At 47.9% G+C, this 27,708-nt stretch overlaps 1 protein-coding gene across 1 annotated transcript in view; it reads left to right on the plus strand.

The window, feature by feature from the left end:
- Positions 1-17,368, plus strand: part of Tgm3 (transglutaminase 3) — a 42,989-nt gene extending 25,621 nt beyond the window's left edge. Inside the window, exons 8-13 of the mRNA XM_047540700.1 lie at positions 2,400-2,503; positions 4,483-4,728; positions 8,500-8,808; positions 12,076-12,233; positions 16,093-16,226; positions 16,651-17,368. Of these exons, the coding sequence (XP_047396656.1) occupies positions 2,400-2,503; positions 4,483-4,728; positions 8,500-8,808; positions 12,076-12,233; positions 16,093-16,226; positions 16,651-16,798 (1,099 nt within the window). The 3' untranslated portion in view covers positions 16,799-17,368. The remainder of the gene's footprint in view (positions 1-2,399; positions 2,504-4,482; positions 4,729-8,499; positions 8,809-12,075; positions 12,234-16,092; positions 16,227-16,650) is intronic.
- The last annotated feature ends 10,340 nt before the right edge of the window (positions 17,369-27,708 follow it).

Here is a 27,708-nt window from a genome sequence, read left to right on the forward strand (position 1 = left end):
ACAAACATGATTTTGTGACTTGATTTTCTTACCTCATGATGTATTTTAAATATCAGTCAGTACCAGATTGATTTTGCTCGTTCATTTTTGGCTTTTAATTGGCAGAAACCAATTGCATCTATCCATAGGGTACTCACTGTCCTCCATAGCTGCATGGTATTCTGCCCTACGACTGTGCGACAATGTACCTGACATTCCCTTGTCCATGAACTCTTCCTCCAACATTTTTGCTACTACAAACAATACCACTGTGAACATCTTTTTGTGGACATCTCTGTGCACTCACGTGAATTTTTCTGTGGGAGAAATTCCTAGAGGTGGAAATACTGGCTCTGTGGGTATGTAGATTTTTAAAGGTTTTTATACTGGTTGCCAAATTGCCCTCCGCAAAGGTCATACCCACTTAGACTCCCACCTGTGGTGCATGACAGAGCTTGTTTTCCCACCTGGAAATGAGACAACAATGAGAGTGTCGTCCTGTGCTTTAATCTTTGCTAGTCTAATAGATGTAACCTATGTGTCATTGTAATGGTTTCTCTCTGCATTTTAATTTTCTTTTAATAGTAGTGAGGTTAAGACCATTATCACATGTTCATTGACCATTTGTATCTCTTATGAAATTTGCCTGCTCATTGCCCTTGATGGACATGTTTTTCTTTTGTGTCTTTTTTCTCTCTTTGTAAGTACTTTGTAATATTAATGCAGTAAATCTCAATCTAGCATGTGGGTTGCAACCATCTTCTCTACTTTATTAATTTTTTTTCCAACCTTTTTTCTCCCTTGTCTTCAGACTGGGTAATTTCTACTGATCTATCTTCAAGTGTATTCATCCTTTCCTCTGTCATCTCTATTGTGCTAATAAGTCAAACCATTGAATGGTTTAATTTCAGATGTTGATCTTTTTCCAGTTAAAAAAGTTCCATTTGGTTCTTTTTAAATATTTTCTATTTCTCTGCCAACAAGTTTCTGTCTTTTCATTAATTATGTGCATATTTACCTTTATTTCATTGAACATAGTGATTGCAACTGCTTTAAAGTCTTTGTATGACAATTCCAACATCTCCATAATTTTACAGTTCATTGCTGTTGATTGTGTTTCCTTTTGAGAATAAGTCACATTTTTCTGATTCTTTGCATGTTGAGTAATTTTAGATTGTACAGAATGTGTCTGTATTCTGTTATTTTGTTTGAGCAATCCACTGTGGGTAGATGCACTGCAAATCCTCTCACCCATGGTTGGAGTAGCTCCAGTCTCAATTCTTTCCTTTATCTTTAGTTGGATTGTGTGTCTCATACATGTGTGGTCCAGGGGTCCCTCAGAAGTTTGGGTAGAGTTTATAGACAAATTTGGGGTTCCTTTTCCCTGACTCTTTTCAGAACATTCCCCCTCACTCTCCAACTTCCCTGGTTGACTCAGGGTCTACTTCCTGGCTCCTCAGGTCAGAAAGATACGGCTTATTTATTTGAGTTTTTACTGTCCTTCACTTTTCCCTGACCATAGCCCCTCCTTGGGGCAAAGTCACATCAAGTACAGCTCATTCCATGCTGAATGCTTCCTCCAAGTTCTGACTCCCCTTCCTACTTTGTTCACTCTCAGGTAATTGTTTTTTTCTTTCTTTTTTTCTTTTTTCTTTTTATTTATTTCTGCATTCAAAAGGGCCCATGTGTTATAAGTTTATCCTCCAAACACAAAGCAGAGCTACAGGTTTATTTGTACAGCCAATATGGCTGTAGCTTGGTGGAAGTGGGTATAGGAGAAGAGGTCAGACTCCAAGGACAGGACAAGATAAACTCTGTCTAATTGTGTCTGGTAAGGGGAGAACAAGACACAAAGTGACGTTGCTGGTGAAGAGCACTCTAGGGCAGATCTATGTCGAGCTTCCATTCAGGCCCCAGCCAAGAGAGGTGGCGTGGCACTTGGCAGGATCTGTCACTCCTGTTGAAACTCCATGTACTTTCAGTTCACACCAGCTGCAGAAATGTCCCCAACAGGATGCAGGCAGACAGAAAGGCATGGGGCATGCCTGCTGGAACTCTGGCCAGTTGCCTTCTATTCATTCTGCTCCCCAGAAAGGCAGTGGACCATGGTGGGCAAGGCTTTGGCTTTGAAAATTAGGCATACCTGGGTCCAGACTTTGAGTCCATCATTGCTAACTGCTTAATGTCTCCGAGCCTCAGTTTCCCCCTTGATGAAATGAATCTAGAAATAGTACCCATTTCGCAACCCATGAGAATTCCATGGGACAGTGCTCACCAATGCTTAGTGCAATAGTGGGGCCCAGAGTTAACTCACCCAATGAGGAACAGGGCACTGTGCTATCAGACCAGGATGTGGTGTTGTGCCACTTGCCTGCTGTGTGGCCTTTGGCAGGCTGTGCAGTCTCTGGTTCTGTCTGCAGGAATTTCCATGTCTGGAACGAAGGCTGGTTTGTGCGGAATGACCTGGGCCCCTCATACAGTGGATGGCAGGTGTTGGACGCTACCCCTCAGGAGAGGAGCCAAGGTAACCTTCTGCTGGTCCTGCTTTGGTTTTAGCTCCAAGTCGTGAGCCTTCCCATTATGTACAGTAGGACGGAGACACAAGTAGTAACCCAAAAACCCTCTCCCTCTCTGCAGTGCCCAGCGTGATTTTTAAAACTATTTTAAAAATAGTTTCTCCCACCTAATCTGGTATGACTCAAGCTGCTACTTCAGTGGTGCCTTCTCTGCAGCCACTCTGGCTGCTTCTGCCACTGGAGAGGTCCCAGCACATGCCAGGTGACAAAGAAAAGAAATTGTTCCCTGCCAATAATGGTTTTCCAGCAGCCTGTCTTTCCCAGCACAGAAACCTCATGGCTCCCTCTGGTCCTCGGGATTTAGTCCACATTCTGTGCTGCACACCAGACCTCCAGGATTATGACCAGCAGCAGTTCCCTCTCCTTCCTGGGTGTCCTCTACCAAGCAGGGCCGTTCCTCTGGCGGGTGACCTCATCTCTGTTCCAGGCCTGAACTCCTCCTACTCCTGACCTCTCTCCCTCTTCTCTCCCATCAGGGCTGGGGTCCCAGACTCTCCTGGGGTCTTTCCTTTTCCTCTTCTTTTCTCTAGAGCTTGTTTTCTCTAGTACCTTCTTTTAGAGTTGTTTATCTCAAATATTAAAAAAAAAAACAAAAACAAGATTTAAGCCAGGCATGGTAGCACACGTCTGATTCCAGTAGCTCAGGAGGCTGAGGCAGGAGGATCAAGAGTTCAAAGCCAGCCTCAGCAAATTAGTGAGGCACTAAGCAACTCAGCAAGGCCCTATCTCTAAATAAAATATAAAGAAGGACTGGGGATGTGGCTCAGTGGTTAAGCACCCCTGGGTTCAATTCCCCATACCTAAAAAATTGCAAATAAAAACTTAAAAAGATTGATGACGTAATACGTGAACATTGTTTGAAAAAATTCAAACAGTTCTAAAAGGACAGATACTGAAAATTAAGTCCTATCCCCACCCCATTACTCCTATCCCCCTACAAGAAGCAACGTATGTTGCTAGAGTTTGGGGTTGGGGTGTAACCTTCTAGATATTTCCTAGCCCACTGTTTATTTTAAACTTTTTATTGTAACCCATTAGTGGTTATAAAAACAAGTTAATGGGTTGTGACCACCATTTCAAGAAATGAAAACAAAATGGAATGGAAAAGAAAATATCAGGGTACATTGGACCTAATAAGACTAAGTATTGTCCCATGAAATTTTTGTTTCAATATCACGCATGTTCCAAGAGAGCAAGTCTATTTCTTTCAAGGGCTCACGGTTGGGGAAAAAAAAAAAAAAAAAAAAAAAAAAAAAAAGTTGCATCACTGTTTCAAGCTTATAAAAATTGTGTATCTTTTTGTTTATTTGTTTTATAAACACAAATGGAATATCACTCTTCTGTCTATGCTGCTATACCTTGCTCTCTTCCAGCTGGGCACTTCCTGAGTGAAACTCTCTGTAGATCTATATACCGCTATCTCTACCTACCATCTATCTGACATCCACCTAAGCGACCTAGGCCAAGTGCCGGAGGAGGTGAAGGTCAGGGGGTGAGAGCTCAGAGAAGCAAGAGATCCTGTGGGCTGGGTATTGGGGGAGTCTTCCAGGAATAGGAGGGCATGACCTTGTGGGTCAGAATGATTTGTAGAGGAAGAAAAGAGGCAGTTGCCATGAGCACAAGACAAGGACGACTGTCCTTTTCAGGAAACACCAACAGCATGGGGCCAGTTCAGATCAGGCACCCAAGGGAGGCAGGATGAAGCCGGTGTTAGGTAAGGGTGCCGTTGCCGAAAGATAGCAACGGGAGGGTGCCGGCTGCCTCCAGATGCGTAGGGCAGACAGTCCCTGCTGAAGGAGCTTGGCCGGGCCGAGGTAGGGGGTTGGCGAGGGGGCCAAAGGCCCTCGGAGAAGCAGGCCCTGGAAGGCTGTGGCAGATGGGCCTGGCCTTAGCCTCGATGCACCCAGCCTCCCATCCTGGCCACCAGGAGTGTTCCAGTGTGGCCCAGCTTCGGTCAACGCCATCCGAGAGGGGGACGTGGACCTGAATTTCGACATGACCTTCATCTTCGCGGAGGTTAATGCTGACCGCATCACCTGGATCTATGATACTGCCAACGGCAGCCAGAAGCAGAATTCCTTGGACACTCGTTCCATCGGCAAGTACATCAGCACCAAGGCGGTAGGCAGCAACTCTCGCATGGACGTCACGGACAAGTACAAGTACCCAGAAGGTAAGAGGAGACTGACGGCGGGTACCAGGAGAGGCTCCAGGGTGGGTGGAAAGTTTCCAGGCGGAGAGAAGGAAAGGCCTCATCCCCCACCACTCTCAGCTACTTCCGCCTGAATGGTAGGATGGCTCCCGGGTCTCGAATGCCCAACTGCCCTGACAGTGGGGACAGGAAGGTCAGGAGTAGCTGCAGTGCCGGTGGAAGTTTGCTTCAGGGCACCCAGAGCTGTCCACCCAGCTCAGCTCCAGCTGTGGCTCTGTCTCGGTGCACAGCTGGGAAGCACTATGACAATATCACAGTGGGGGGACATGTCACCCATGAAGATCCCCAAGATTGAGGGAAAGATTTTTCTGTCCTGCTCCCCTAGCTTCCAAGAAACACAGGCAGAAAAAGTCATCTGAACAAAGAAAGGGACAAAGAAACCTAGAGACACAGACCCAGGGCCATGATCTTTAAGAGGCTCCCCAAGAAGCCCAGTGAGGCATGATCACATGGCAATGCAAATGCTCTGAGTCCCTGAAACCTGCAACATCCATGCCAGCACTGGTCACTGGGGTGGCCTTGGAAGGCCAGGTGTTACGAAGCCGCCTGACTCTAATTACATCTGTCGCTTGGAAATTTTGCTTTGGAACCAGCAGCAAGGTAGTTGGTTCTCGATGATGGCAAAAGCTCTGCCTTTGAAGGTGAAGTTCATTTTTAGAAAAAGCCCAGAGGCATTTAGCACTTGTTCCAGCAGGCCATGGTCACTCCGTGATGGGTTCAAACAATTCGCTCTTTCTAAACTGTTTGGAAATAGTTGATTCATTGCTCCTTGCGGCTGATCCCAAGGGGTCAAGAGAAGAACTCTTGCAAAGGTGCCCATGGTAAAAGAAGCCCTAAATCTTTAAGCAACTTCTGGTTCTTGGTGTTGTACAAAGTTTACCCAAGAGCAGAGCTGAGTACTGGAGGCAGGGCCTGACCCAATGCCACAGGTCTGACTCCTCTGAGTGCTGATATTTGTGGACACTTTTGTGACATACCTCTAGGGGAATGAGATTGACAGCCTCCATTTGGCCCCCAAGTATCTCTGCAGACTGTTCCCCAGGGTTGAGGTCAGATGCACCTTCTATCAGTATGCATTGAGCCTGTCAATCTAAAAATAAATAAATAAATAAATAATCAGAGCCAATGTTCTCCAAAAATCGATTCTATTTATTTATTCCCACTGCCATGGGAATACACGTGCCATGATGAACTCTGGGTGTATGCAAAGGGAGCGAGATGAGGAGACGTTTTTTAAGGCAAAAAACGAAGATTACCTCAGATATTTTGAGGCAATAATCTTTGAGCAGAATGATTAATAACCAGAGTGAATCAGTTCAAGGTTGAACAGTTGCCGGGAAGATGTCCTTGTAGAGGGTAATTTTTGTGTATGGCTGCGGTGGCCTCTGTGTAAGCTCGTGATTCAGGGCAGCGTCTTTTGTGTTCATAGCTCTCAGGCAATCAAGTGCGAGAACTCTTTCTTGGAAACTTCCCGCTTCATTAATTTTTTTTTTTTTTTTTTTGGTTAGGGTTGACACCAGCAACTCCATTTTTATTCTGACAGCTTTCCCAAGCCCTTCCTGAGTGCCTGCTCCAGGCTGGGTCCTGGGGGAGCAACAGCGAACACTGCAGACAGGGGGCAGATGTAAGACAAATTATTTTTCAACAATGTCCCGATGCAGAAACAAGTATACGAGCAGGGAACACATGACCCAGGACAGAAAGCAAACTCCAGTTCTACCACTTAGAACTGTGCAGCCTCAAGCAGATTTCTTATGATCTCTGATTCCTTGTTTCCTCACCAGAAACATAGAAATAGTAATACCTGTCTTCATTTGGATTTAAATATACGAATGGGCGCAGCGTGCCACAGGCGTGCCTGTCATATATGGAGGACTTAATAAGTAGCATAACCTCCCTGGCATAATGACTTCCCAAGGTGACCATTTTGCAGGTGCTGCTTACCTGCATATGTGAGCCTGTGAGTGTCCTATTCTTGCACCTTGATCCTGCTCCTCTGGGGCTCTGTCCCAGCCAAACCCCCTAAGCAATGGAGAGAGGCTAAGTAGGGGGTCCTCAGCGTCCCCGTGACAGCAAGACAGATCACCCTGCCTGGTGTTTCCCAGCTCTTCTTACCTAATGATACCAGCTTGTCTCTGAGGGAACCAGGGAGGAAAAGCTCATAAAATGGGTTGCTAAGCATTTACGCAACAGCAATACCACAGGGAGAAAACAGCAGCAGGAAGTTTAGTCTTGAGTAAGCCCAGCAGGTGACCTATATAGGCACCTAAGTGCTGAACCTCGTTGTGCAAACACACCTGCTTGGAGGTCCCAGGCATAGAAGGCTCAGATCCCTGTGCCGCCGGCAGCCCTGGGCGTGGACCTACAGCTCAACTAGAGAATGGAAGGGCACCCAAAGGAACCCAACCCACCAGGAGCTCTCGGCTCGGGTAATCTGGCTGCCTCCTTTCAATGGGTGTGTGGGAAGAACCTCAGACCAGGGTTCCAGACTCCTGGGGCTGGTCCCTTCCCACTCTGCTTCTAGTCCCCAGGGTGGCCTGGACCAGTCACCTCTCTAACCTAATGTTCTTGGATGCTCAGCTTCTGAAGCCTCTGCCTATAACTTAAGGGAAATAGTGCACCAAGTTGTAAAGTGCTTATCCTAAGTCGTCTGGTGCCTTAACAATGGCACAGGTTAGTCGGGGGAGCATGGGTCCATCAGGTGGCTGGCAGATGTCAATATGGTCATTCTTCCATGTTCCTGGGAGCACCTTCTCCTTGGTGGTAGGTCCTGCCTCAGGCCCAGGCAGGGAGCCTCACATGAACTGCTCAGTCAGAGGCCAGCAGTTGCTTTCTCAGCTCTTAGTGCCTCCAGAGCTCTTCTCAGGTACACGATCGTGACTCTCGGAGGGCTCCTTATGCCATCACGTTCGGCAGCAGCCTCAACTGAGTCAGAGCCAGTTTTTATTCAGCCCTCGCATTTTTGAAACCTGAAATCTCTCAACAATTCAAACTAGTCATAACCTTGAACCATACCATGGGAAGCTCTAGTTGACTGGCACGGACACAAGTGTCACTCTCTGACTTCCAAAGTGCCTTTAGACACAGGCAGCAGGGTGCAGGGAAGTGTTTAGACTTTTTTTTTTTTTTTAACAAATTCAGCTCTAACTCATACCCTTGTTTCTTTGCTTATGAATTCATCCTAACCTTTTTTAGTTCAGTTTTTGTTATTTAGGTTAAAATGACCTTCTTGCTCTTTAAGTCTCTTAAAAACTACCTTTCATTTAAGAAAAACAAAATGAAGCTAGGCGTGGTGGTATACACCTGTGCTAAGGCAGGAGATTCACAAGTTCAAGGCCAGCCTGGGCAATTTAGCAAGACCCTGTCTCAAAATTAAAAACAGAAAGGACTGAAGATGTGGTAAAGTCACCCTGGGTTCAATTTCCAGTACCAGAAGAAAAAAATGAAATCTAACTTGACACAAGTGAATGATCAAGCCATAGAGTAATTGGGGGCAGGAGCAGACCATCTGTCCCTATGGCTTCATGGCAGCATTGACCTGATTGGAGAAAGGACCAGAGACCAGCTAGTCCGGGAGCCTCATGTTGTGCATGGAGATCTTGCTCTGACCATCCTGGTGGCACAGCAGAAGAGCCAGTGTTAGTCCCAGGACCCCCCTCCAGGTAGGGCCCTGACCTTCCTCCCAGTTGCTGCCACATCTCTGAGATGCTTCTGCCTTTTCCCAACACACAGGTTCCAAAGAGGAAAGACAAGTGCACGAAAAGGCTTTGAGCAAACTTAAACCCAATGCAACGTTTGGCGCCACATCTGCAGGGGATGTGGCAGGAGAGGAACTGGCACCCAGCATCTCTGGGAGGTTCAAGGTCACTGGCGTACTGGCAGTAGGCCAAGAAGTCAGCCTAGCCCTGCTGCTCAAAAACCTGACCAGTGATAGAAAGACGGTGACGGTGAACATGACCGCCTGGACCATCGTCTACAATGGCACGCTAGTACACGAGGTGTGGAAGGACTCAGCCACAATATCCCTGGACCCCGAAGAAGGTAACTTGTCCCCTGATGGGTGGGGTCCAGGACTGCAAAGTAGTTAGCAGTCTGTGGAGACAGGAGGGCTCCTGATAGGCTCCAGGTGAGCCAGCTGACTAGGGACAGAGCGACGACTGTGGACAAGCCTTGGGTCTGGGTGCTTTGGAAGTTGCCATCTCTGTGAACAGCATTAGGTCATGACGGTGCCAACCAAAATCCTCTTACACCCTGGAAGAGGAAGGGAAGGAGACTTTGGCAGCTCACAGCCACGCACGGGCATACACGCCCTGCACAATCTGCAGAGCGTCCTTATATACCACTTTGTTCAGTCTTCTAAAAGAGGGTAGAGTTCAGTATCCATGTTACAGAGATAGAAGTGAGGCTTAGAATGCATCAGAGCCCGTAAGGGGCAATGCCAGGGTCTTAGTCCTTGGTTTCCTGATGCTAAATCCAAAGCCTGTCTGCTCTGTCACGGTTCCCACATGCCACCCTGCTCCCACCTCACTTCACCTCCCAGCGGGTCACTTTTCAGGTTCGCCCCAATGGACTGTAATACACCACAGGGTCTCCAACCCCCCCCACCCCGGGACCCCCCCAGAGCTGCCAGGGTGTGAGTGGAGTTCTTGATTCCTGACGAAGTGACAGGTTTTCTTGGAGCTTTGAGCATTTGGGAGGAATAGTGACTCCTTGCCCCAGGGCAGTGCAGGTGGGAAGGGAACAGGTGGAACGGAGGAAGCCCGGCTCTGTGGGATCAGAATGCAGGTGTGCCCACACTGGCAAAATCCTTCCAGCTGTGATGAAAAGTTTGGACTTACAAAGCAGATTAGCAAGGGTGGGGTAGCTATTTGCTTCACATAATGGAAACTGATTAATTATATAGCCCTTCATGAAAGAATTATGTCTGTGGAGAAATTGAGATGTGCTTCACCTGTCAGGAGGCAGCATCCCTCAGCAGCCTCTTCTGGCAGAATTTTGGTAGAAATGTTCTCAATATCAAAAACAACTGCATGGCTATTATTTCTTTTTTAAAAAATGTTTTTAAAATTGTTTCAATTCGTTAGACATGACAGTAGAATGCATTTGGACACATCATACATAAATGGAGTATAACTTCTCATTCTTCTGGTTGTACATGATGTGGAATTATACCAGTCGGGTAGTCATATATGCACACAGGGTAATAATGTCTGATTCATCCTACCGTCCTTCCCGCCCCCCATACCCCCTCCCTTCACACCCCTCTGCCTAATCCAGAGTACCTCTATTCTCTAGCACCCCACCCCCACTGTGAATTAGCAACTGCATAGCAGAGAAAATATTTGGCCCTTGGTTTTTTGGGATTGGCTTATTTCACTTAGCATGATAGTCTCCAGCTCTAGCATTTGCTGACAAATGCCATAATTTCATGCTTCTTAAGGCATTGTGTATGTGTACCACGTTTACTTCCTCCATTCACCTGTTGAAGGGCACCTAGGTTGGTTCCATAGTTTAGCCATTGTGAGTTGAACTGCTGTAAACAAAAGGTACACTCAAACATTGTTGGTGGGACTGCAAATTGGTGCAACCACTCTGGAAAGCAGTGTGGAGATTCCTCAGAAAACTTAGAATGGAACCACCATTTGACCCAGCTATCCCACTCCTTGGTTTATATCCAAAGGACTTAAAATCAGCATACTATAGTGATGCAGTTACATCAATGTTTACTTCTTTTTTTTTAAATTAGAGCATTATAGTTATACTTAGTAGTTGGGTTCATTTTGACAAAAATCATACATGCACAGATTCTATTTCAATCCTGTTTGTCCCTCTTTCCCTCCTCTTCTTCTTCTCCCTATTCTCCTCCCTCTACTCTATTTATCTTTCTTTTGCTAATTTGTTTATTTTTAATTGGTACTTTCTACATATACATACAGGTGATATTATTTACCTTTGAAACTCAAAGGAAGAGCATTTTGTTTTGTTTTTGTATGTGTGTGGTATCTGTGGTACTAGGAACCCAACCCAGGGCCTCACACATGATAGGCAAGCACTCTACCACTGAGCTACACCCCCGGACCTGGAAGAGCTATTTCTGGAGACCAATAATAATCCACATAAGAGAACTGGGTTTAAAACCATCCTTTTGCGAGAGACAGTGGACTGAAATGAGAGAGTGGTGGGTGGGGGAGGCAGGTGCTGTGGTCCTGGAGTCTTGATGCTGTCCTGTGCTTGCTGTGTGATCCTAGGTAAGTCTCTTGCCCTCTCTGAGCCTCAGGTTTGGATCAAGAGGATTCAGCCACTGCAAGGATTGGAGCAGCTGATGCAAGGGACTGTCTTTTCCATTCTGTGATGGAAAAGTGATGGACAGTGATGGCAAATACTTTCAGCATCAAAAGCAGCACAACTGAATGAGGGAGAATACTGTCCAGGGCCAGCAGAGCAGGGGCAGGTGGACTGCAGTGTCACCATACAGATGCTCTGAACCCTGGAGAGGAGTTAGACACATGGAGACAGGCCAGGGGATGCAGTTCCATTTGGGGGATATGTAAGAGGCAGCATGCAAATGTGCCTGTTCTGTGTAAGGAATGATGAGAAACGTGGAGGGTTCTTTAAGAGAGAGGTAAGGGCTGGGGAGATAGCTCAGTTGGCAGAGTGCTTGCCTTGCAAGCACCAGGCCCTGGGTTCAATCCCCAGCACCTCCAAAAAATAAAAAAAAAAAAAGAGAGAGAGGTGAGCTGGGCAGAGACAATGCAGGGCCAGCTGAGGGTCTGGGCTCCATCCCTAAGGCCGTGAGAAGCCACGGAAGATTTGTATTGTGACATGGAAGAGGAGCAACATGATTTGGAAAAATGTAGTCTTTCAAAGCTTTGTCCACTGACATGTGGATGATTTCAAAGGAGGAGAGTCCAGAAGAGGGGAGGTTGCTGGGATGCTGTTGCAATAGAATCCGGGTCATTAGATGACTAGGAAGGCTCTAAGCCCTTATTTAGCTGATACCCAGGCTTCCCTTCCCAGTTATTATTGGGTTGTCATCGTTATTGTTACTGCCATTAGGCAATCACTTAACCTTCCTATTCTTCTCCTGCCTCTTAGTAGGAAACTTGCCCTTCAACATTTTGCAGGATAGGAAGGGGGAAGCCCATCCTTTCCAGGGTCTGCCCAGTTAACTAGTTCTGGTCCCTCCCTGGGCCCTGCATCCCAACTGCACAGGGCCTGGCCCAGGGAGGGCTCTCCTACCTGCTTGCCCCAGCTTGACACCAGGATCTGTCCTCACCCTCTGCCCATTCCCCCGGCTTCTCCTTCCAGAAGTGCAGCATCCTGTGAAGATTTCGTACGCTCAGTATGATAAGTACCTCAAGTCAGACAACATGATCCGGACCACAGCCATATGCAAGGTGACCGATGAGGCCGAAGTGGTGGTGGAACGGGACGTCATCCTGGACAACCCCACCCTGACCCTGGAGGTAAGGAGAGGGGGGTGGCGCCTCGGCCCCCATCCCCACCGTCACCTGCAGCTCTACACAAGGAGCAGGGAACCAGGCTGGGCTTGGTCCTGGTCTCTGCCCATTGCATCAGCCCAGGTCCCCGCTCAGGCCAGAGTGTTTGCTTCCTGTCTGGAGAGATGAACAGGCACATTTGCTGGCTGTTTCTTTGGTTCCCACTCTAGACCCAATGGGGACATCAGCTAAGGCAGGGTTGAGTAGGACTCTCTTCAACCTGTTCACCCCCTACTGAGCAGGTGCTGTACTCTGGGCCATGCTGGGCTCAGGAATCACAGAGGCACAGGCACATGCTGGGCACAGGCAGGGGTCCAGGGTAAGCTACGTGACCTTCCATGGCTGCAGCTCAGTCACTGCCCATGGATCAGGTAACTAGTGGACTTGACTCACCCGTATCTCTCCATTCTCTGGAACCCAGGGTTGTGGAATCATGGACTCCTAAAAGCCTAATCTCAGGTTCTTATACCCTATCCTTCACACCTGGGTAAAGCAAGGCCCAGAGAAAGGGAAACAGCCGGTGACTGCCAGAGCCAGGGCTGGACCTCAGGCCCCTATACCGAGCCGGTGTGCTTCCCAAGGCATTGGTCACAGCAGCAGCATCTCCAAAGTGGCTGAGACCCAGGACTTCTCCTCTGCTTTCAGAGCTTGCTTTTGTCTGCAGACTCTGCTCCCAGACTCCCTCCTAGGAGCCCAGCCACGAGGGACTTGTGGATCTGCAGGAGGCCCCAGCTGCCACTCTGTCCCTTCTTCAGCACCAACAAGGAGCCTCTGTGTGGACTCTAAGCCTGTCCCTCGCTCTCTAGCCCCCAGGTCCTATCCTACCCAGTCCAGTGTGGAGCCAGGCAGCGCAGTCTGAGGGGGAATTGGCTAGCAAGGACAGGCAGATGGCTGGGCAGAGACGATGGGGTCCATTCAAGAGCCCACGGGTCAGACCTTCCCTGTCTGCAGCAGCTACATCTGCCCCGCTGGCCAGACAGCCATTGCCTTTTCTGTCCAATCACTGCTGGCTTCCCAAGTTCTGGCTGCTACAGGAACAGAGTAATTGTGGCTTCCCTGGCCCCGCCCCCAAGTCACACCCCAGCTACAACAAGGCTTCCTGACCTCAGAGGGCAAAGAGCCCAGCGTGCCCAGACTGGTGCAGGTTCCGTTCTGTGCAACCGGCTACAATTCACCCTTTCACAGCGCTGATTAGTCTAGACTGTGCTTCAGAATGGGAAGTGGTCAGGGGCTCGAGAACCAGAGCCTGGATAACCCGTGTGGGGACATCAGAGGGAGCAGTTATTTCTGACCTCAGGTTGAGCAAACAAATGGACCTGGGCTTATATCTGGGTCCCAGGATCTATCAACACTAAAACTGAGAAAGTCCCTTAACAGTCTCAGTTGTCCCAACTCTCTCAAAGGAATGATAAGATATTTCTCTTTCAGGATGCCATTTCCCCTGGGAAGCCTTTCCTGAGCACCCCCACAAATCAAGCCTGACCCCAGTTATACACGCTCAGTCTCTGTCTTCTCCCTTCACTGCATTTGTCCCAGCTGAAATCTCTGTTTATTGGTACAATGATTTGGTCCCCTCCCTGACTGTAAACCCAAGAAGGCAGGTGCTCCCTGCGTTCTGGACTGGTCACTGTGTCCCAGACACAGTATCTTAGGAAATAATCAATATTTGTAAAACACAAAGAGCGCCCTTCTGGGGTCACAACCGGACAGAGCTGTTGGTCTGGGCTGGCGTTCTTCCCTCCCCGGGGGAGGCAGGGGACAGCTGGCACTCTAAGTCCCTGCTTGTCCCCTGTGCAGTACAGCCCTCTTGCTTCACAAGGCTTTGCCAAGAGACTCTCCCCATCTCTGTTGACACAACGGATGGCCAAGTGTCCGTTCCAATGCCCCAGGCTAGGAATTGACGCTGGCTAGCAGCCAGTTCAGTTATGGAATCATTTTGCCTTAAAATGATCAGTGTTGAAATGAAGCTATTTTTTCCCATTATCTTCCTCTATCCAATATCCTCAGACCTCCTTATAGCGTTATCTTTTATTCAACACTTTAGCCCTACATCTTTTGGATTTCCATATCAAGGCTACTTTATCTTTAAAGACACCATAATATCTTTAGAAAGGAAATCAGAACACGCACAGGCCAGAAGGGTACCATCCTCAACCTTCACATTCCATCTTTATGAAATGCACCTCAGTTTCCTTCTTGCAGGCACGTTCTCTCCTCTAAGCCTCTGGAGAAAGGAGACTTTCTTGACTTGATTGAACAAATCAATGCATACCTCTCACTCAGAGCAGGGCACAGGTTTTTAAACTCACCAAGGTGATTTGCATGAAAAGATAATAATTTGGGAATAAATTCCCATGATCTCATCTGGCACTGATTGGCAATTAGCATTGAGGACCTTAGGTTGTGGAATCAGAAAGTGGAAACACTGTTCCAGAGGTTGATGTCCTCCAAATCGCTGACCTGTGGCCCTCGTGCTCTCCTCCCGGTGCATTTGCAGATCAGGGTTAGTAGCAGAAGATGATAAGTAGCAATAAAGAAAAAGAAACAAATACACAGAAATCTCAAAGATCATTGAGAAATACATGACATTATTTATGTGGCTTTGTTATATCCTTGCAGCTTAAAATAGTGCTTCACTCTTCAAATTATATCATACACTTAAATGAGTTCCACAGGAGAAATTACAGTGCCTATCATGGTCTCAAAACCGCTTCAATTATGCACAAATTATTGGTCAGTATTGCAGGGCCTGTCAAAAAGAGCAAAGGCTTTGGAACCAGCAGGGCCCTACTGTTCCTAGTGTGTGGATTTCCCAAGCTATTGAATCCATCTGAAAGCTTTGTCACTATGGAACTGGTTGCCGTGAGGACTAATGATAAAACGAAAACCAAACTAGCAAACACAGCAACCTCCTGTGATCCCTAAAAGTAGAAGAAAAGAAATCCACCAGCCACACGATTTTGATTCCTAGTTCCAAAACACTTTCCTCCCGGCTGTGACCTCATTTGGTCTCTTCTAGGAGGGGAGGGATAATTGTCTCTACCAGATATGTCTGCCCAGAGTGCCGGCTGGCTCCTTGCAGAAGGACAACAGCTTCGTCTTTTGGAGTGAATAAATAGTCCAGGTCACTTTTCTGACCCCAAGCCCTGGCTCCGCTTTCTTCACCTTGACTGGTGAAGACTGGGTAGGAGCCCTACTCAGACCACAACGTGACACAAGGAACCTTCTGGACTTCAGAAGTTTGGAAGGAACTCGGCCTGGGTTGTCCTCAGTGAAGAGACCTGGATGAAGGTGGGGGACCTACCACCTGTGACAAGGAACGAAGGGCTCTGGCTGTGGGCCTGAGTCTGCGCAGCCTCAGGGGCCTGTGGCGCCTCCTTGGAGGGGAGGTTCAGGATTCAAGGGAAAAAAACAAACCCAGTTAGTGGGAAGCTCAAGAAAATTAATGTTATTAAATTCAGCACGAAAATTTCCTAACCCCAACAGCTGTCAGTGGGACTGGGCTGCCCTGGGAAGCAGGGGCTGCTTTTCCCTGGTGATCTGGAACCAGGGTTTCTGAACCCAGCAGAGAAGTCATCCTGCTCTCGGCTGCTGCAAGAGACCCCCACTCTCTCTCTGAGCCTAGGTTTCCCCTCCATAGCATGGGGTTGATGGCGATGGCTGATCGGGCACGTAGGAGAGCTGAATAAATGACCCTCCCCTCTTCAGGATGTCCTCAGGGACATCTTCCCCACCTGTCACCACCTCATCCTGCCCTGCCCTCACCAGGTGGCCAGTAGAGGCCGGGCAATCAGCATCTGGACTCAGCAGCCCCTCTCCTCGGCAGGTGCTGGACCAGGCCCATGTGCGCAAGCCTGTGAACGTGCAGATGCTCTTCTCCAACCCCCTGGATGAGCCGGTCAAGGACTGTGTGCTGATGGTGGAGGGCAGCGGCCTGCTGCGGGGCAACCTCAAGATCGAGTGAGTCCCAGGCCCGAGCGGCCAGTGTGGGGGATGGCAGGAGAGGGACGGAAGGGCCTGCCCTGGGCAGGACAGACAGCGCTCCCTCTGCCTTGAGTTCTTCACTCTTTGGAGGGGAGGCTCTTGAAATTTGAGAGTCTGAATTCGCATTAGGTTGGGGGCTCACCAGTCCTGAATTCCTGGGACGTCCCCGTCACCAGAGCTCGTCCTTAGAGCCCAACCTGATTACGGGGCCATGAATCCTCCCCTGCCTTTGCCGTTAGGCATCACAGGGCTAGAGGGACCAGGTGACCCAGAGGAGCAGCTGGAGGGAGCTGAAGAAGTGCTGGCCCCCACTAGAGTCAGGGTTGGGGCCACAAAAGGCCCATCCAGCCCAAGGTCTGCGAGTCCCACATCAACACTGATCTGTACCCTTCCCCACCAGCGTGCCAGCTCTGCGTCCCAAGGAGCGGTCCCGGGTCCGTTTTGAGATCCTGCCCACCCGAAGTGGCACCAAGCAGCTGCTGGCTGACTTCTCCTGCAACAAGTTCCCCGCCATCAAGGCCATGCTGTCCATCGATGTGGCTGAGTGAAGGGCCCTGGCGGCCCCTATACAAACTTGGGTACCACGGAGCAGGGAAGCTCACCTGCAGAGTGAGACCCCTGCCCGTGTTGTCCAGCCTGGGAAGCCCACTCCATCCTCTGAGGCTGCCGGACACGGACTTCCAGCACATACTCCCATCCCCCTCACCCCCAGGCCAGGGCAGGGTCCACCCTGGTCTGTGACTTAATCACTTTTGCACATTCCTGACCGCTGCCCCCTGCAGCTTCCTGCTGTGAGCCCCATAATCCTGCTCATCCTTCATGCCCATCAGTGCTACAGGACAGAGCACTGACCCAGGGACTCTCCAAACGGATACGGGGAGAAGCCAGTCTGGACTGTTTGCTGATCCCCAGCCTGCACATGGGATACACCTGCTCTCCCTGGGGTCACCATGGAGGGCAGGGAATGCTTAGTTATCTGCTGCGGCATCACATCCTTACACGCAAAATAAATGTTAAATAAGTGCAATGACCGGGCACCAGCTCTAGCAGACTGCTGTTTCACCTGAGGTGGTGGAGGAGACAGCGGGGCTGTCCGGGGTCAAGTCCTTCTGGAGAAGGGAGGAACTTGGGGAGGACTTGTCCTCTGTGTTCCAATGCCCTAGGAAGCGGAGTTGTTCTGTGTGGCTCCAGGTGCAAAAATAGAAAGACATTTCAAGCCAATATATGGAAAGATTTCTAACATGAAGTCTGAAAACAGATGAGGTTGCCTTAGAAGAGAGCTCCTTGTCACAGTAGGCTCCAAGCACTCTCTGTGTGCTGGGCAAACTCTTTCTACATGTGTCAGAGTGAGAAAGGACTTCAAAGTCTTTGCTGGAACCCTTTGGCAGGACGGGCTGCTGGTGGTGGCCCAGCCTGTGCTCACACTGGGTTCTTTCCTGATGTATTAGCCCATTTTCTGTTGCTGTAACAAAACGCCCAAGGCCGGATACTGTCCAAAGAAAAGAGAAGTATTTGACTCACCATTTTAGAGGTTGAAAGTCTACACTGCATGGTACCAGGTCTGGTGAGACCTTCATGGCAGATGGCAGGAGTATGTGTAAGAGGGAAAGATAAAAAGTCGGAGAATGGGAGCGACTGTCTTGCTCCGTTAAAACAGCTTGTTCTCGTGAAAATTAACTTGCGGTTCCAGGAGAACTACCTAATCCCTTCCAGTGCCTCTCAGTGACCTGGTGACCTCCCAGTATCTCCCTCCCTCTTAAAAGTCCTTCTACCTCTTAACATGGCCACACTGGGAACCAAGCCTCCAGCATATGAGCCATGGAGGAATTCTCTAAGTCATATTCAGACCACAGCACCTTCTGGGTGCCTCGCCCTCTTCTCGCAACAGGAGAGAGGCGCCACTTTAGCTGGCCACTCCGTGCTGCTGACCAGAACCTTCTCTGCCTGCACACATTCCTCCATCTTTGCCCCTTAAAACAACCCCTAGCAGATTCCATAGCTTTTCTGTTCCTTGCACTGACTAATCTCTTTCTGGCAATTCTGCTTTACTCTCCAAACTGAAGGCATCAATCCAGGCTAAGCAGAAACACCGACGCCACATCAGCCCAAAGCTTCTCACCCCTGCTCAGCTCAGGTCTGCCCCAGGCTTGTGAAGGAGGCACGGTTGAACTGATCTCTTCCTTCCCTCCTGTTACCGGATCCTTCAGGGTCAGAGCAGGGGTAAAGGGACTCAGAAGTGGCAAAGGTCTGCTTTCATGGCACTGATGTCACAGGCTACATAGCCCTCTGTCAGGCGGTGTTCCATGCAGTCTTTCTATGTGACATGTTTCCTGATGTGGGTCCTGTGATGGCCCTCTCAGTAGTGGCCCTGAAAGTACACCCAGCCACCACTACGTCCCATGAAAGTTCCCAGTAGTGCTTTCATGATGGCTGCCCAGTTCCCCTTCATGAGGTCCCTTGGCCCTGGGAAGCTCATCCCCTCTTGCCCCACCAAGCAATAGGCCAGTGGACTGCCCTCTGCTGCTCTGTCCTCTGCCTGCCCCTCAAGCAGTTCCTGAAATCTGCTGCGGGAAGCCAGCAGCAGAACCTGTGTCCACATTTGGCCTCCATGTCTCCCAGGAACTCCCACCAGGTCCCCCACTCAGGTGACTGCGCACTCTAAGTCTGTGCCGCACGGCAGGACCCCAGCTGCAGAGCGTGGTGTGCTGGGTCTCCTCTTTCCAACTTCCTCTCCCTCTCTGAGGACTCTTGGGGTCTGCCCTTTGCCTTGGCTTGTGGGTAGGGGCACTCCGATCCTCTTAGAGGCTCTGCCCCCCCAGACCCCAACAAGGAGCATTTGCATAAAATGGACAGACCTTGGCTCTGGATGCTGACAGAAAGAAACCCCAGAAATTTCCATTCCTTCCCTCAAGCATCATCCTCACCAGCCAGCCTTTCCTGAGGCTACTCTAATTACTAGCCATAATAATTTTTCCCACCCCTTGAATTGGAACTGAGCCTGGGTGATTGACCTGCTTCAGCCAAGTTTTAACCTGGCAGGAGAGAGATCGTGTGAATTCCCAAGGTCAGTGCCTTGAGAAGTTTTGTGTACTTCTGTTCCCGCCCTCTTGGGACACTATCCCAAGACCACTATGTGAAAACACCTGATCTATTCTGTGTCAACCATGGATGCATGTCACTCCTTTGTCCCTTTGAGAAATACCTTGTTCATCTGCAAGGAAGGCAATTAGCTGACAGCTTCAGCTGTTAGCACCTTCAGGCTTCATCTCAGCTTTTGAACATAGGCCATGCTCTTGCTGGGTAGCTCCAGGCAATGACTAAACCAGTAGGGGAAACAGGACCTGCTGGATCCTACCCATCACTGGATTCCTCTAGGGGGTGATTTTTGCTCTAGGGCTCCCCATTGGGTTGACTGAGACTGACAGATCTCGGTTGCAGAGGGAAGCTCTCCTTTGCACATCCCTCATTTCTCCCACTATTATCTTTCAAAGTCTTTATCACACACTCAACAAATCTCTTAACTTCATAACTGCAGCTCCATTCTATTTTCTGGAGGACCAGCTAATAGTTGGTACCAGGAGTGGCGTAAGAAAACAGTGATTTAGAGGAGAGCACATCTTTCCATATCATTCCAGGGGATGTCGAATGGGTAATCTGGGTGGAGACCTCAGAGATTTGGGTTCTCCAGATGCCACTGGACCCTCGAAGTCCATAGAGACAGATGATGCCCCTCCTATTAGTATCCTGCCGTGTAGGAAGACACTGGAGAAGGCTTTCCTCTGCAAGAAAATAGGAGCCCCACTCGAGATCAGTTCCTACCCTTTCTCTGGGTTTCCAGACCAATAAATATTCAATTATAGCATAACTCAGCTAGGGATGCATCAGTCCTGATAAGGGAATGAAGGGACTATGGAGCTGTGGAAATTAGCCCACCTAAGACAGCAAGACCAGGGCAGTACTGTGGGAATGGACTTGAGGGCCTTGACCAGGGGGCAGAACAAGGAAGACTTTTAGTGACTTGGGCCATTTGGAATTGAACCCAGAGGCACTTTACCACTGAGTCACACCCCTGAACCCCTTTCCTAAAAAAAAATTTTTTTTTTAATTAGTGTCTTTCCCGAGGCTGGCCTTGAACTTGCAATCCTCCTATGCTGCTGGGATTACAGGCAGGTGCCAATGCACCCAACTAGGCCATTCTTTTTGTGACACAGGATTTAATACTGTGACCAGGACACCCAAGGCTGGTGCAAATTTGCAGTTAAGTGACTCCACACATCTGGGGAAAGCGATGGCTTGTGTTGAGAGAGACTTACCAGGACAAACCCCATCCTAAGCCGAAGAGAACCTGTAACCTATATTAGAAACAAAGAATGCAATCAACAAATGCAGCTTCCTCCTTCCATCTCTAGCCAGACTGATCAGGGAGAAAATAAAGATACAAATTACCAACATCAGAAAAAAAAGTTATTTGAAGAATAATAAAGGGATACTACAAACAATTTTATACAAATAAATTTGCATAAATTAGATGAAATAAATTCCTTGAAAGACACAACTAGAAAACTGCTTCAAGAAGGAATAGATACCCAGAATACCCCCCGCATCTACCAAATGACTGAATTTGAAATGAAGACCAGCAGAAAACTGAGCCAACCCAAGTAGCCAACCACAGATCCGCTTGGCATATCACATTTTCATGTGGTTTGTTATGCAGAAAAAGAGCATTAAATATTATTATTTTCCACCTCCACATTTATTTACTCTCCAGCACCCAACTCTAAAGTGTCCCTCTTCTGGAACATTTTCCTATATCTCTCCACCTGACTGCACCCCACATCCCAAACACTCATGGTCCCTCCTTTCTCTGATCTCTCCTTCCCTGTGCGCATGTCTTTCTAGAACATTTTGACATAAAGTCAACTGACTGTGTCTTTTCTCCCCTCTCCTAGACCACGTACTTGTCTTGTACAAGAACCATCTCTTTTTTTAGCCCCACGACCTCCACATCAAGACAGTATCTGGTGTAAATTAAGCGCCCATTTATGTTCAGGAGTTAAATGAGTGACATTGTAGATGAATAAATGAATGAATTAAATAATGAATGAAGCGACTGCTTAGAATGAAAGAATTGTCATATCTAACATTCATTGAGAGCGTACACTTTTTTGGTCTCTGTTCTAAGGCTTTGATAGATATTTATTTAATCCTTCCGACAATCCTTTAAGGATAGTACTAGTATTAGTCCCATTTACAGATGAGGGAGCAGAGACTTAGGAAGTTACTGAGGTCACAGGTAAGTGAGGTTAGTTAGTGGCAGAACTGGGATTCATTCCCGGGTGGTCTGATTCTAGGGCCTGATCTGTTTGTTATGCAGTTCTACCTTCCCATGATAAATGCCATGACAAGGTTACAAAGAGGCAAGGAGGTAAATGATGCAGAATCTCAAGGAAGTGTGTCTCTGTTGTGGTGCTCAACCCTGCAGAAGCATTCTTGGATGACTCCTCCAAGTCTCCTTTCCTGTAACTGCTAAGTTATTGGCTCTTTCATTCCTATGCTTCTCTTCCCAGAAGCAGTCTCTTTGACTTCCTCTTCTGGCTCTGGGCCACCCTCCCTCCCAACCTTGATCACAATCTCCTTGGAAAGTCAGCCTCAAAGAACTACATTCAATCTGGAGCATGCCCAGTACCAGGGGTTCCCCTGACAGTACATCATTTGTCCTGCCAGCAACCTCCAAAGGTGAACGTTATTATGCCCAGGTATCAAGGGGGAAACAGTGGTTTAGAACAAGTTCTCTCCATTCTTTGCTCTTATATGAACCTTTCCTTTTATGATCAACTACAGCAATTTTTAAAGTAATGTAGTGACATCACATTACAAATAAAATACTCAAATCTTTTTGTAGAGTTATGCTCCAAATCCTACAGGCATTTCATAATGGTTGGTCAGTTTTCAGCTACAGTAACAAAATACCTGAGATGATTAGCTTATAAAGAGAAAAGTTTGTTCTGGCTCACACTTTTGGAGGTTTCAGTCCATGATTAATTCCCCATTGTTTTTGGCGAGGCAGCACATCATGGTGGGATCAAATGGTGGAGCAAAATCACTCAATTCATGGCCAGAACTCAAAAGAAAGAATGAGGAGGAGCTGTGATCTCACCACTCCCTTCAAGGGCACACCCCCAATGACCTAAAGGCCTCCCGCTAGGCCCCACCTCTTTAAGGTTTGACCACCACCCAAAAATGGACCTCTAGGGGACACTTAAGATCCAAACTATAGCAGCATGGTGTGTTTGGTGACATGATGTGATAAGTTCAACATGACACGAGGCTTCACCTGTACTTACAGAACTGCAATGAGAGTGGAGTGTTAGTGCAGCAGTTCTATCAACCCGGACACCCCTCAGATGACCTGTGTCTCTGGTTTTCACCAACTAAACCTTCATGTTTACCATGCCTCAGAGGACAGGGAATCAAGGGGGTTTGATTTAGAACAAAGTTAAATATTACTTATTCATATATTTACTTCTATTTATTATTTAAAGTAATATTACTTCTATTTTACTTCTTACATTGCTTCTTATTAGTTCAAGCCTGAATACTTCAAATTTATAGCCACTTCTTAGTAAATTAGCTTTCTTTATAATAAAAAAAAATCTTTAAATATAAGCAGACCCATTAAAACGTTTTACACAAATACATTCACAACATAAAAATTCCTTAAATATATGAGCACACAAAGGAATTCAAAAATATCAGACATTTCCTCCTTCCCCCACTTAGGACACACTTGTTGCTAATGTGGAATGTGCCTTTTCCAATATTTTTGAGCCCTTAGGGATGAGAGTGGAACACCCCCTGCTGGTTCATGGAAAAAATTCAGACACATGTAAAATTATCTGACTGCCAATGTTTCAGTTCTATTTAATTATGAAATGCCTGTGGGGTTTGGGAGCATAACTCTACAGAAAGATTTGAGTATTTTTTTTTAAGTGACATTGGCAATCTAATGCTTTTTATCCTGCGAGATAGGAACTCCTAGGGTCACCAGGCCATTAAATTCTATGACGGAGATTTCATTGACGCACAAATGATTATTGAGCCCCTCCTGTGACTAAGTCATAGAGACTCATCAGAAATGATGTGCTTTCTGGAAGTCTGAGTCAGGAGGATTGGGAGGCCTGTCCGAGGGGCAGAGCTGAGGAATTAGAAGACGCAGTGAATAATCACATAAATACAAAATAAAAATCCAAGTAATGATTAGTACACTGGGGAGTAAAGGCCAGAATGGGAGTATGTGTGAGGAGGGACTGGACAGGAGAGGCCCTCTGACGGGTCATGTATAGTCCACGCCTACCGTGAACACTGAGGGGAACTCACACGTGGATCTAAAGGAGCGAATGGCAGAGCCCTGAGGTGGGAGAAGGCCTGGCGTGTATGTGGAAGGTGAAGGAAGCCACGCTCCCGGAGTGCAGGAGCGAGGGTGAGGGCAGCCAGAGGGGAGGACAGAGAAGGCAGGAGGCAAAGAGAGTTCCAGCAGGGCCTCGTACGCCATGGTGAGGACCTTGGCTTCTACTGTGAACGTGATGGGAAGCCTGGAAAGGTGTGGAGCAAAGAAGTGACAGGATCTGGCTCTTGTTGGGTGCTGCAGGGAATCCATGGAGAAGGCTACCGTAACCGTCCAGGTAACAGAGGCATGATGGTGGCATGGACCAGGCTGGAAGCCATGGGTGGGCTCAGAAGTGGAGGCAGAGCCCGTGAGTCATGCCAAGGGATTGGGTGCGGGAGATCAAGGAAGAGGTGCGCAGCTGACAGCCCCATCTTTTAGCCTGAACATTCAGTGGTTCCGTCTCCCTCCACTGATCCTTAGAAACTAGCCACCACGCTTGAGGAAGCCCAGACACACGAAGCGGCTTATTCAGGTGTGCCAGCCATCTGCCCAGCTGAGGTTCCAGCCGCCAACCGTGGGAATAAATAAGCCTCCAGGTAACTGCGGGTCTAGATGTCGAGTTAGCCCCAGCCCTTGAGTCTTCAAGCTGAGGCCCCAGACATTGTGGAACAGAGGCCAGTCATCCCCACAGTGCCTCGTTCAAACCTCCCACCCTTGGGAATATACACGAATATTTTTCACCTCTAAGTTTTGGGGGAGTTTGGTGTGCAGCAACAACAACTGGAATAAGCCCCAGCGTGCTTTAGGCTGGTGGATAATTCCCCAGTGTCACGACTGTCTCCCCTATTATTTCCAGGGTTGTCAATGTCTAAGGAGATATTAAAGCCAATTATAACCTTTATTCTAAATATAATTTTATTATGGTTCCCTGTTGTGCTTGGCTGGTGTCTGTTGGCTGAGGACGCACTTTCCCCACCCAGGGCAGAGACAATCCTTGTGTCGCTGCTTAGAAACAGGGTTTTCTCTTCACGATGCCCTCTCGTAGCCAACAAGAGGCCTGGTCATCATGGAGGAGCAGAACTGAGGTCTCCAGGTCACTCCGCAGGGAGGAATGTGACCTGTGACAAGGGACTCGTCAGCCCATCTGGCGACTCCCAGGTCAACTAGACTCAAAATAAGCATGCATCCCTCTACCTCTTCAATCAACACAGCTTCTGTGTGTCAGTGGTCTGTGGCCTTGTGGAACCCATATCCTGGTGGGGAACCAGCCAGGAGCAAAAATTCAGACAGATTGTGATAAAAATAATGAAGGAAAGACAGGTTTTGTCCTTGGGAATGATAAGCAGCATTCCCCACGGGCCAGGCAAGACCCTCCATGGACTTGTGTTGCAGCTAAGACCTGGAACCAAGCATGGCAGAACTGTCTGTAAGCAATAGAAGTTAACTCTGGCCGATTCAAGGAGAGAAGAAAATATTGTAAAGATTCTGAAATATTTCACAGACTAGCTGAAAAAATTAGAGAATCCAACTTAGAAAACAGGAGGACTACAGATGTAGCTCAGTGGGAGAGCATTGGCCTGGTGTGTACAAGGCCCTGGTAGACACACAGCCAGCATAACAGTCAAAAATATATCACAAACCTATCAGGTGAGGACCTCATTGCTTGACCTAAGAATAACCTGGCATAAGAACCCATTGTGGCCACTGAAACCATTACCATTGTCCCCTACAATGGAGTTCCCAATGTCCTCTCTTTCTTTTCCCAGTGAGAATATCAGTTTGGCTGAGCCTATGTCATGCAACTATGCCCTTGCTGCAACAAAATCTGGGGAAGCAGTGATTTGGGCAAGATGCTCGGATCCACAGCAGCCATCTTGTGCCAATGCAGCCACAGTACAAAGAGCCATCAGCAATCCAGGGTAGTGGAGTAGAGGGATTGAAAGAACAAAATCCTCTGTGATCCTGCTGAGCTGCTTCACAGTCTTGAGGCTGGCTAATTCTGGACATTTTACTGAATAAATAACACAGAGCTTCAGGATGTTAATCCACCATTGTCAGAGAGCCTGTGCATGGAAAGCATTTTAACTGTTAATAGAGTGAAGGAGCCCTGTGCTCAAGTCATTTTTATCTAAAGTGACTGATGGGATGTGCTCTAATGAGTGGGAGCAGGTCAGTGAGATTTCTCAAACATTTGTGTGAATCAGGATTGACAGGAGAAGCTTAGTAAAATGGGGATTCTCACAACCCATCACTGAATTTGCTGGCTCAGAATCATAAGGATGTGCTTTTAACAGCATCCAGAGGAACCTGATGCAGGCAGTCCATGGAGCATACTTGGTAAATTCTACCAACAGAGGTCCCCTGGCTTAGGGGAGCATGGGACCAACAGACTCAACCTGGCTCCATTTTCTTATTTTCCCTCTCTGAGTTCCTGTTTCTCATCTGCAAAACTTAATATGATCATCAACATCAAGTAGCTAACAGTGCCTGAGCACAGTAACAATATACATAATAATATTTATTGCACCAGACTACCTGGACCAAGGGACTCTGCCTGTCAACTGGCTGAATAACTTTAGGCCAATTACTTAAACTGTACCTCAGTTTCCTCACTTGTACAATGCAGATAATAATGGTGCCCACTTCAGGGAATTGTGACAATGACTGAATCAATGATATTGAGCCTGACAGAGAGGAAGTGCTCAGTCCAGTTCAGATTTAATTATTACAACCAGAGCCAGGCATTAGAAAAAACAGCACTTTAGTCAGCATGATTCCCACCCAAGCCTCACAGCAAGAGAGAGAACCAGCAAGGACGCAATTCATTTTGTCTGGACGTAATTGGAAAGATATGTGAACAAAGTAAGGTTTGAGTTCACCTTTGGTCAGAAGTGGTCTAAACAGGCCTGGATCCGTGGCACCAGGGAGATGCCTCGGCTAGGAATCATATCAGGATTCTGAGGGTTTGCCTAGAGCAGAGAAGAGGCCTCCTTTTCTTTGACGTCACAAGGACAGGTGCAGATAGCTGTGGCCTGAGTGTTAAGACTGCTGAGGATTGGGGACAGCCTGCTGCAATCTTATTCACGACCAGCAGAGGGAGACCTAGACTAGAACCAGCCCACAGAATTTAACAACTAGCTGATGTCAAGACGAAACCTGTGATTTCAGTCTGCTATCAAGGAGAACCAACACCCTAAGAATGCATTAAAAACAGCTGGGAAGTCGGGTGTGGTGGTGCATGCCTGTAACCCTAGTGACGTGGCAAGGGGATCGTGAGTTCAAAACCTGCCTCAGCAACTTAGTGAAGTCCTGAGCAATTTAGCAAGACCCTGTCTCAAAATAAAACTTAAAAAGGGCTGGGGATGTGGCTCATGGTTAAGTGCCTCTGGGTTCAATCCCCGGCACAAAAAAAAAAAAAAAAAAAAAAAAAAAAAAAAGCAGGGATCAGGGCTTTTGAGAACCTGAGTCAGGAGAATCATAAGTTCAAGGCCAGCCTTGGCAACTTATAAAGACTGTCAGTAACTTAGCAAGAACCTGTCTTGAGGGGCATAGGAAAAAACACCTGGGAAGCTTGTTAAAAATGCATGCCCTGATCTGGAGTGTAGCTCAGTAGTAGAGTGCTTACCTAGCATTTGTGAGGTCCTGGGTTCAATGCCCAGTACAGCACAATAATTAAAAAAAAAAAAAAAAATACACGTACTAGTCCAGCATGAGAGGGTACAAGGTATTGTACGGGGTATTGGGGTAGGAGGTGATGTGTATCAGGCCCTCGAAACTCTCCTGGCCTCACCTGTCATTTGTCCCAGTCACAGTTGCAGGAACTGGCTCCGGCACCTGAGAGCCTCTCCCCTGTGTTTTGGACTCAGTCCTTGTCCAGGACTTTCCTTCTGATGCTAAGGACCCAAGTTCAGTTTCCACATGTATGCAACTAGAAGTCCAGATCACTGAATGGTCTGCTGGTGATCTTCTCGTCAAAGATGGAGCGCAATGGATAAATTCTTCCTCCTTCTTCACCCAGATGCGTGGTTCTGACTTCATGGCTCACCTCCAGAAAGCCCTCCTTGGTAAGGT

Source organism: Sciurus carolinensis, chromosome 2 (assembly GCF_902686445.1).
Source record: "Sciurus carolinensis chromosome 2, mSciCar1.2, whole genome shotgun sequence".
NCBI classification, from domain to species: Eukaryota; Metazoa; Chordata; class Mammalia; order Rodentia; family Sciuridae; genus Sciurus; species Sciurus carolinensis.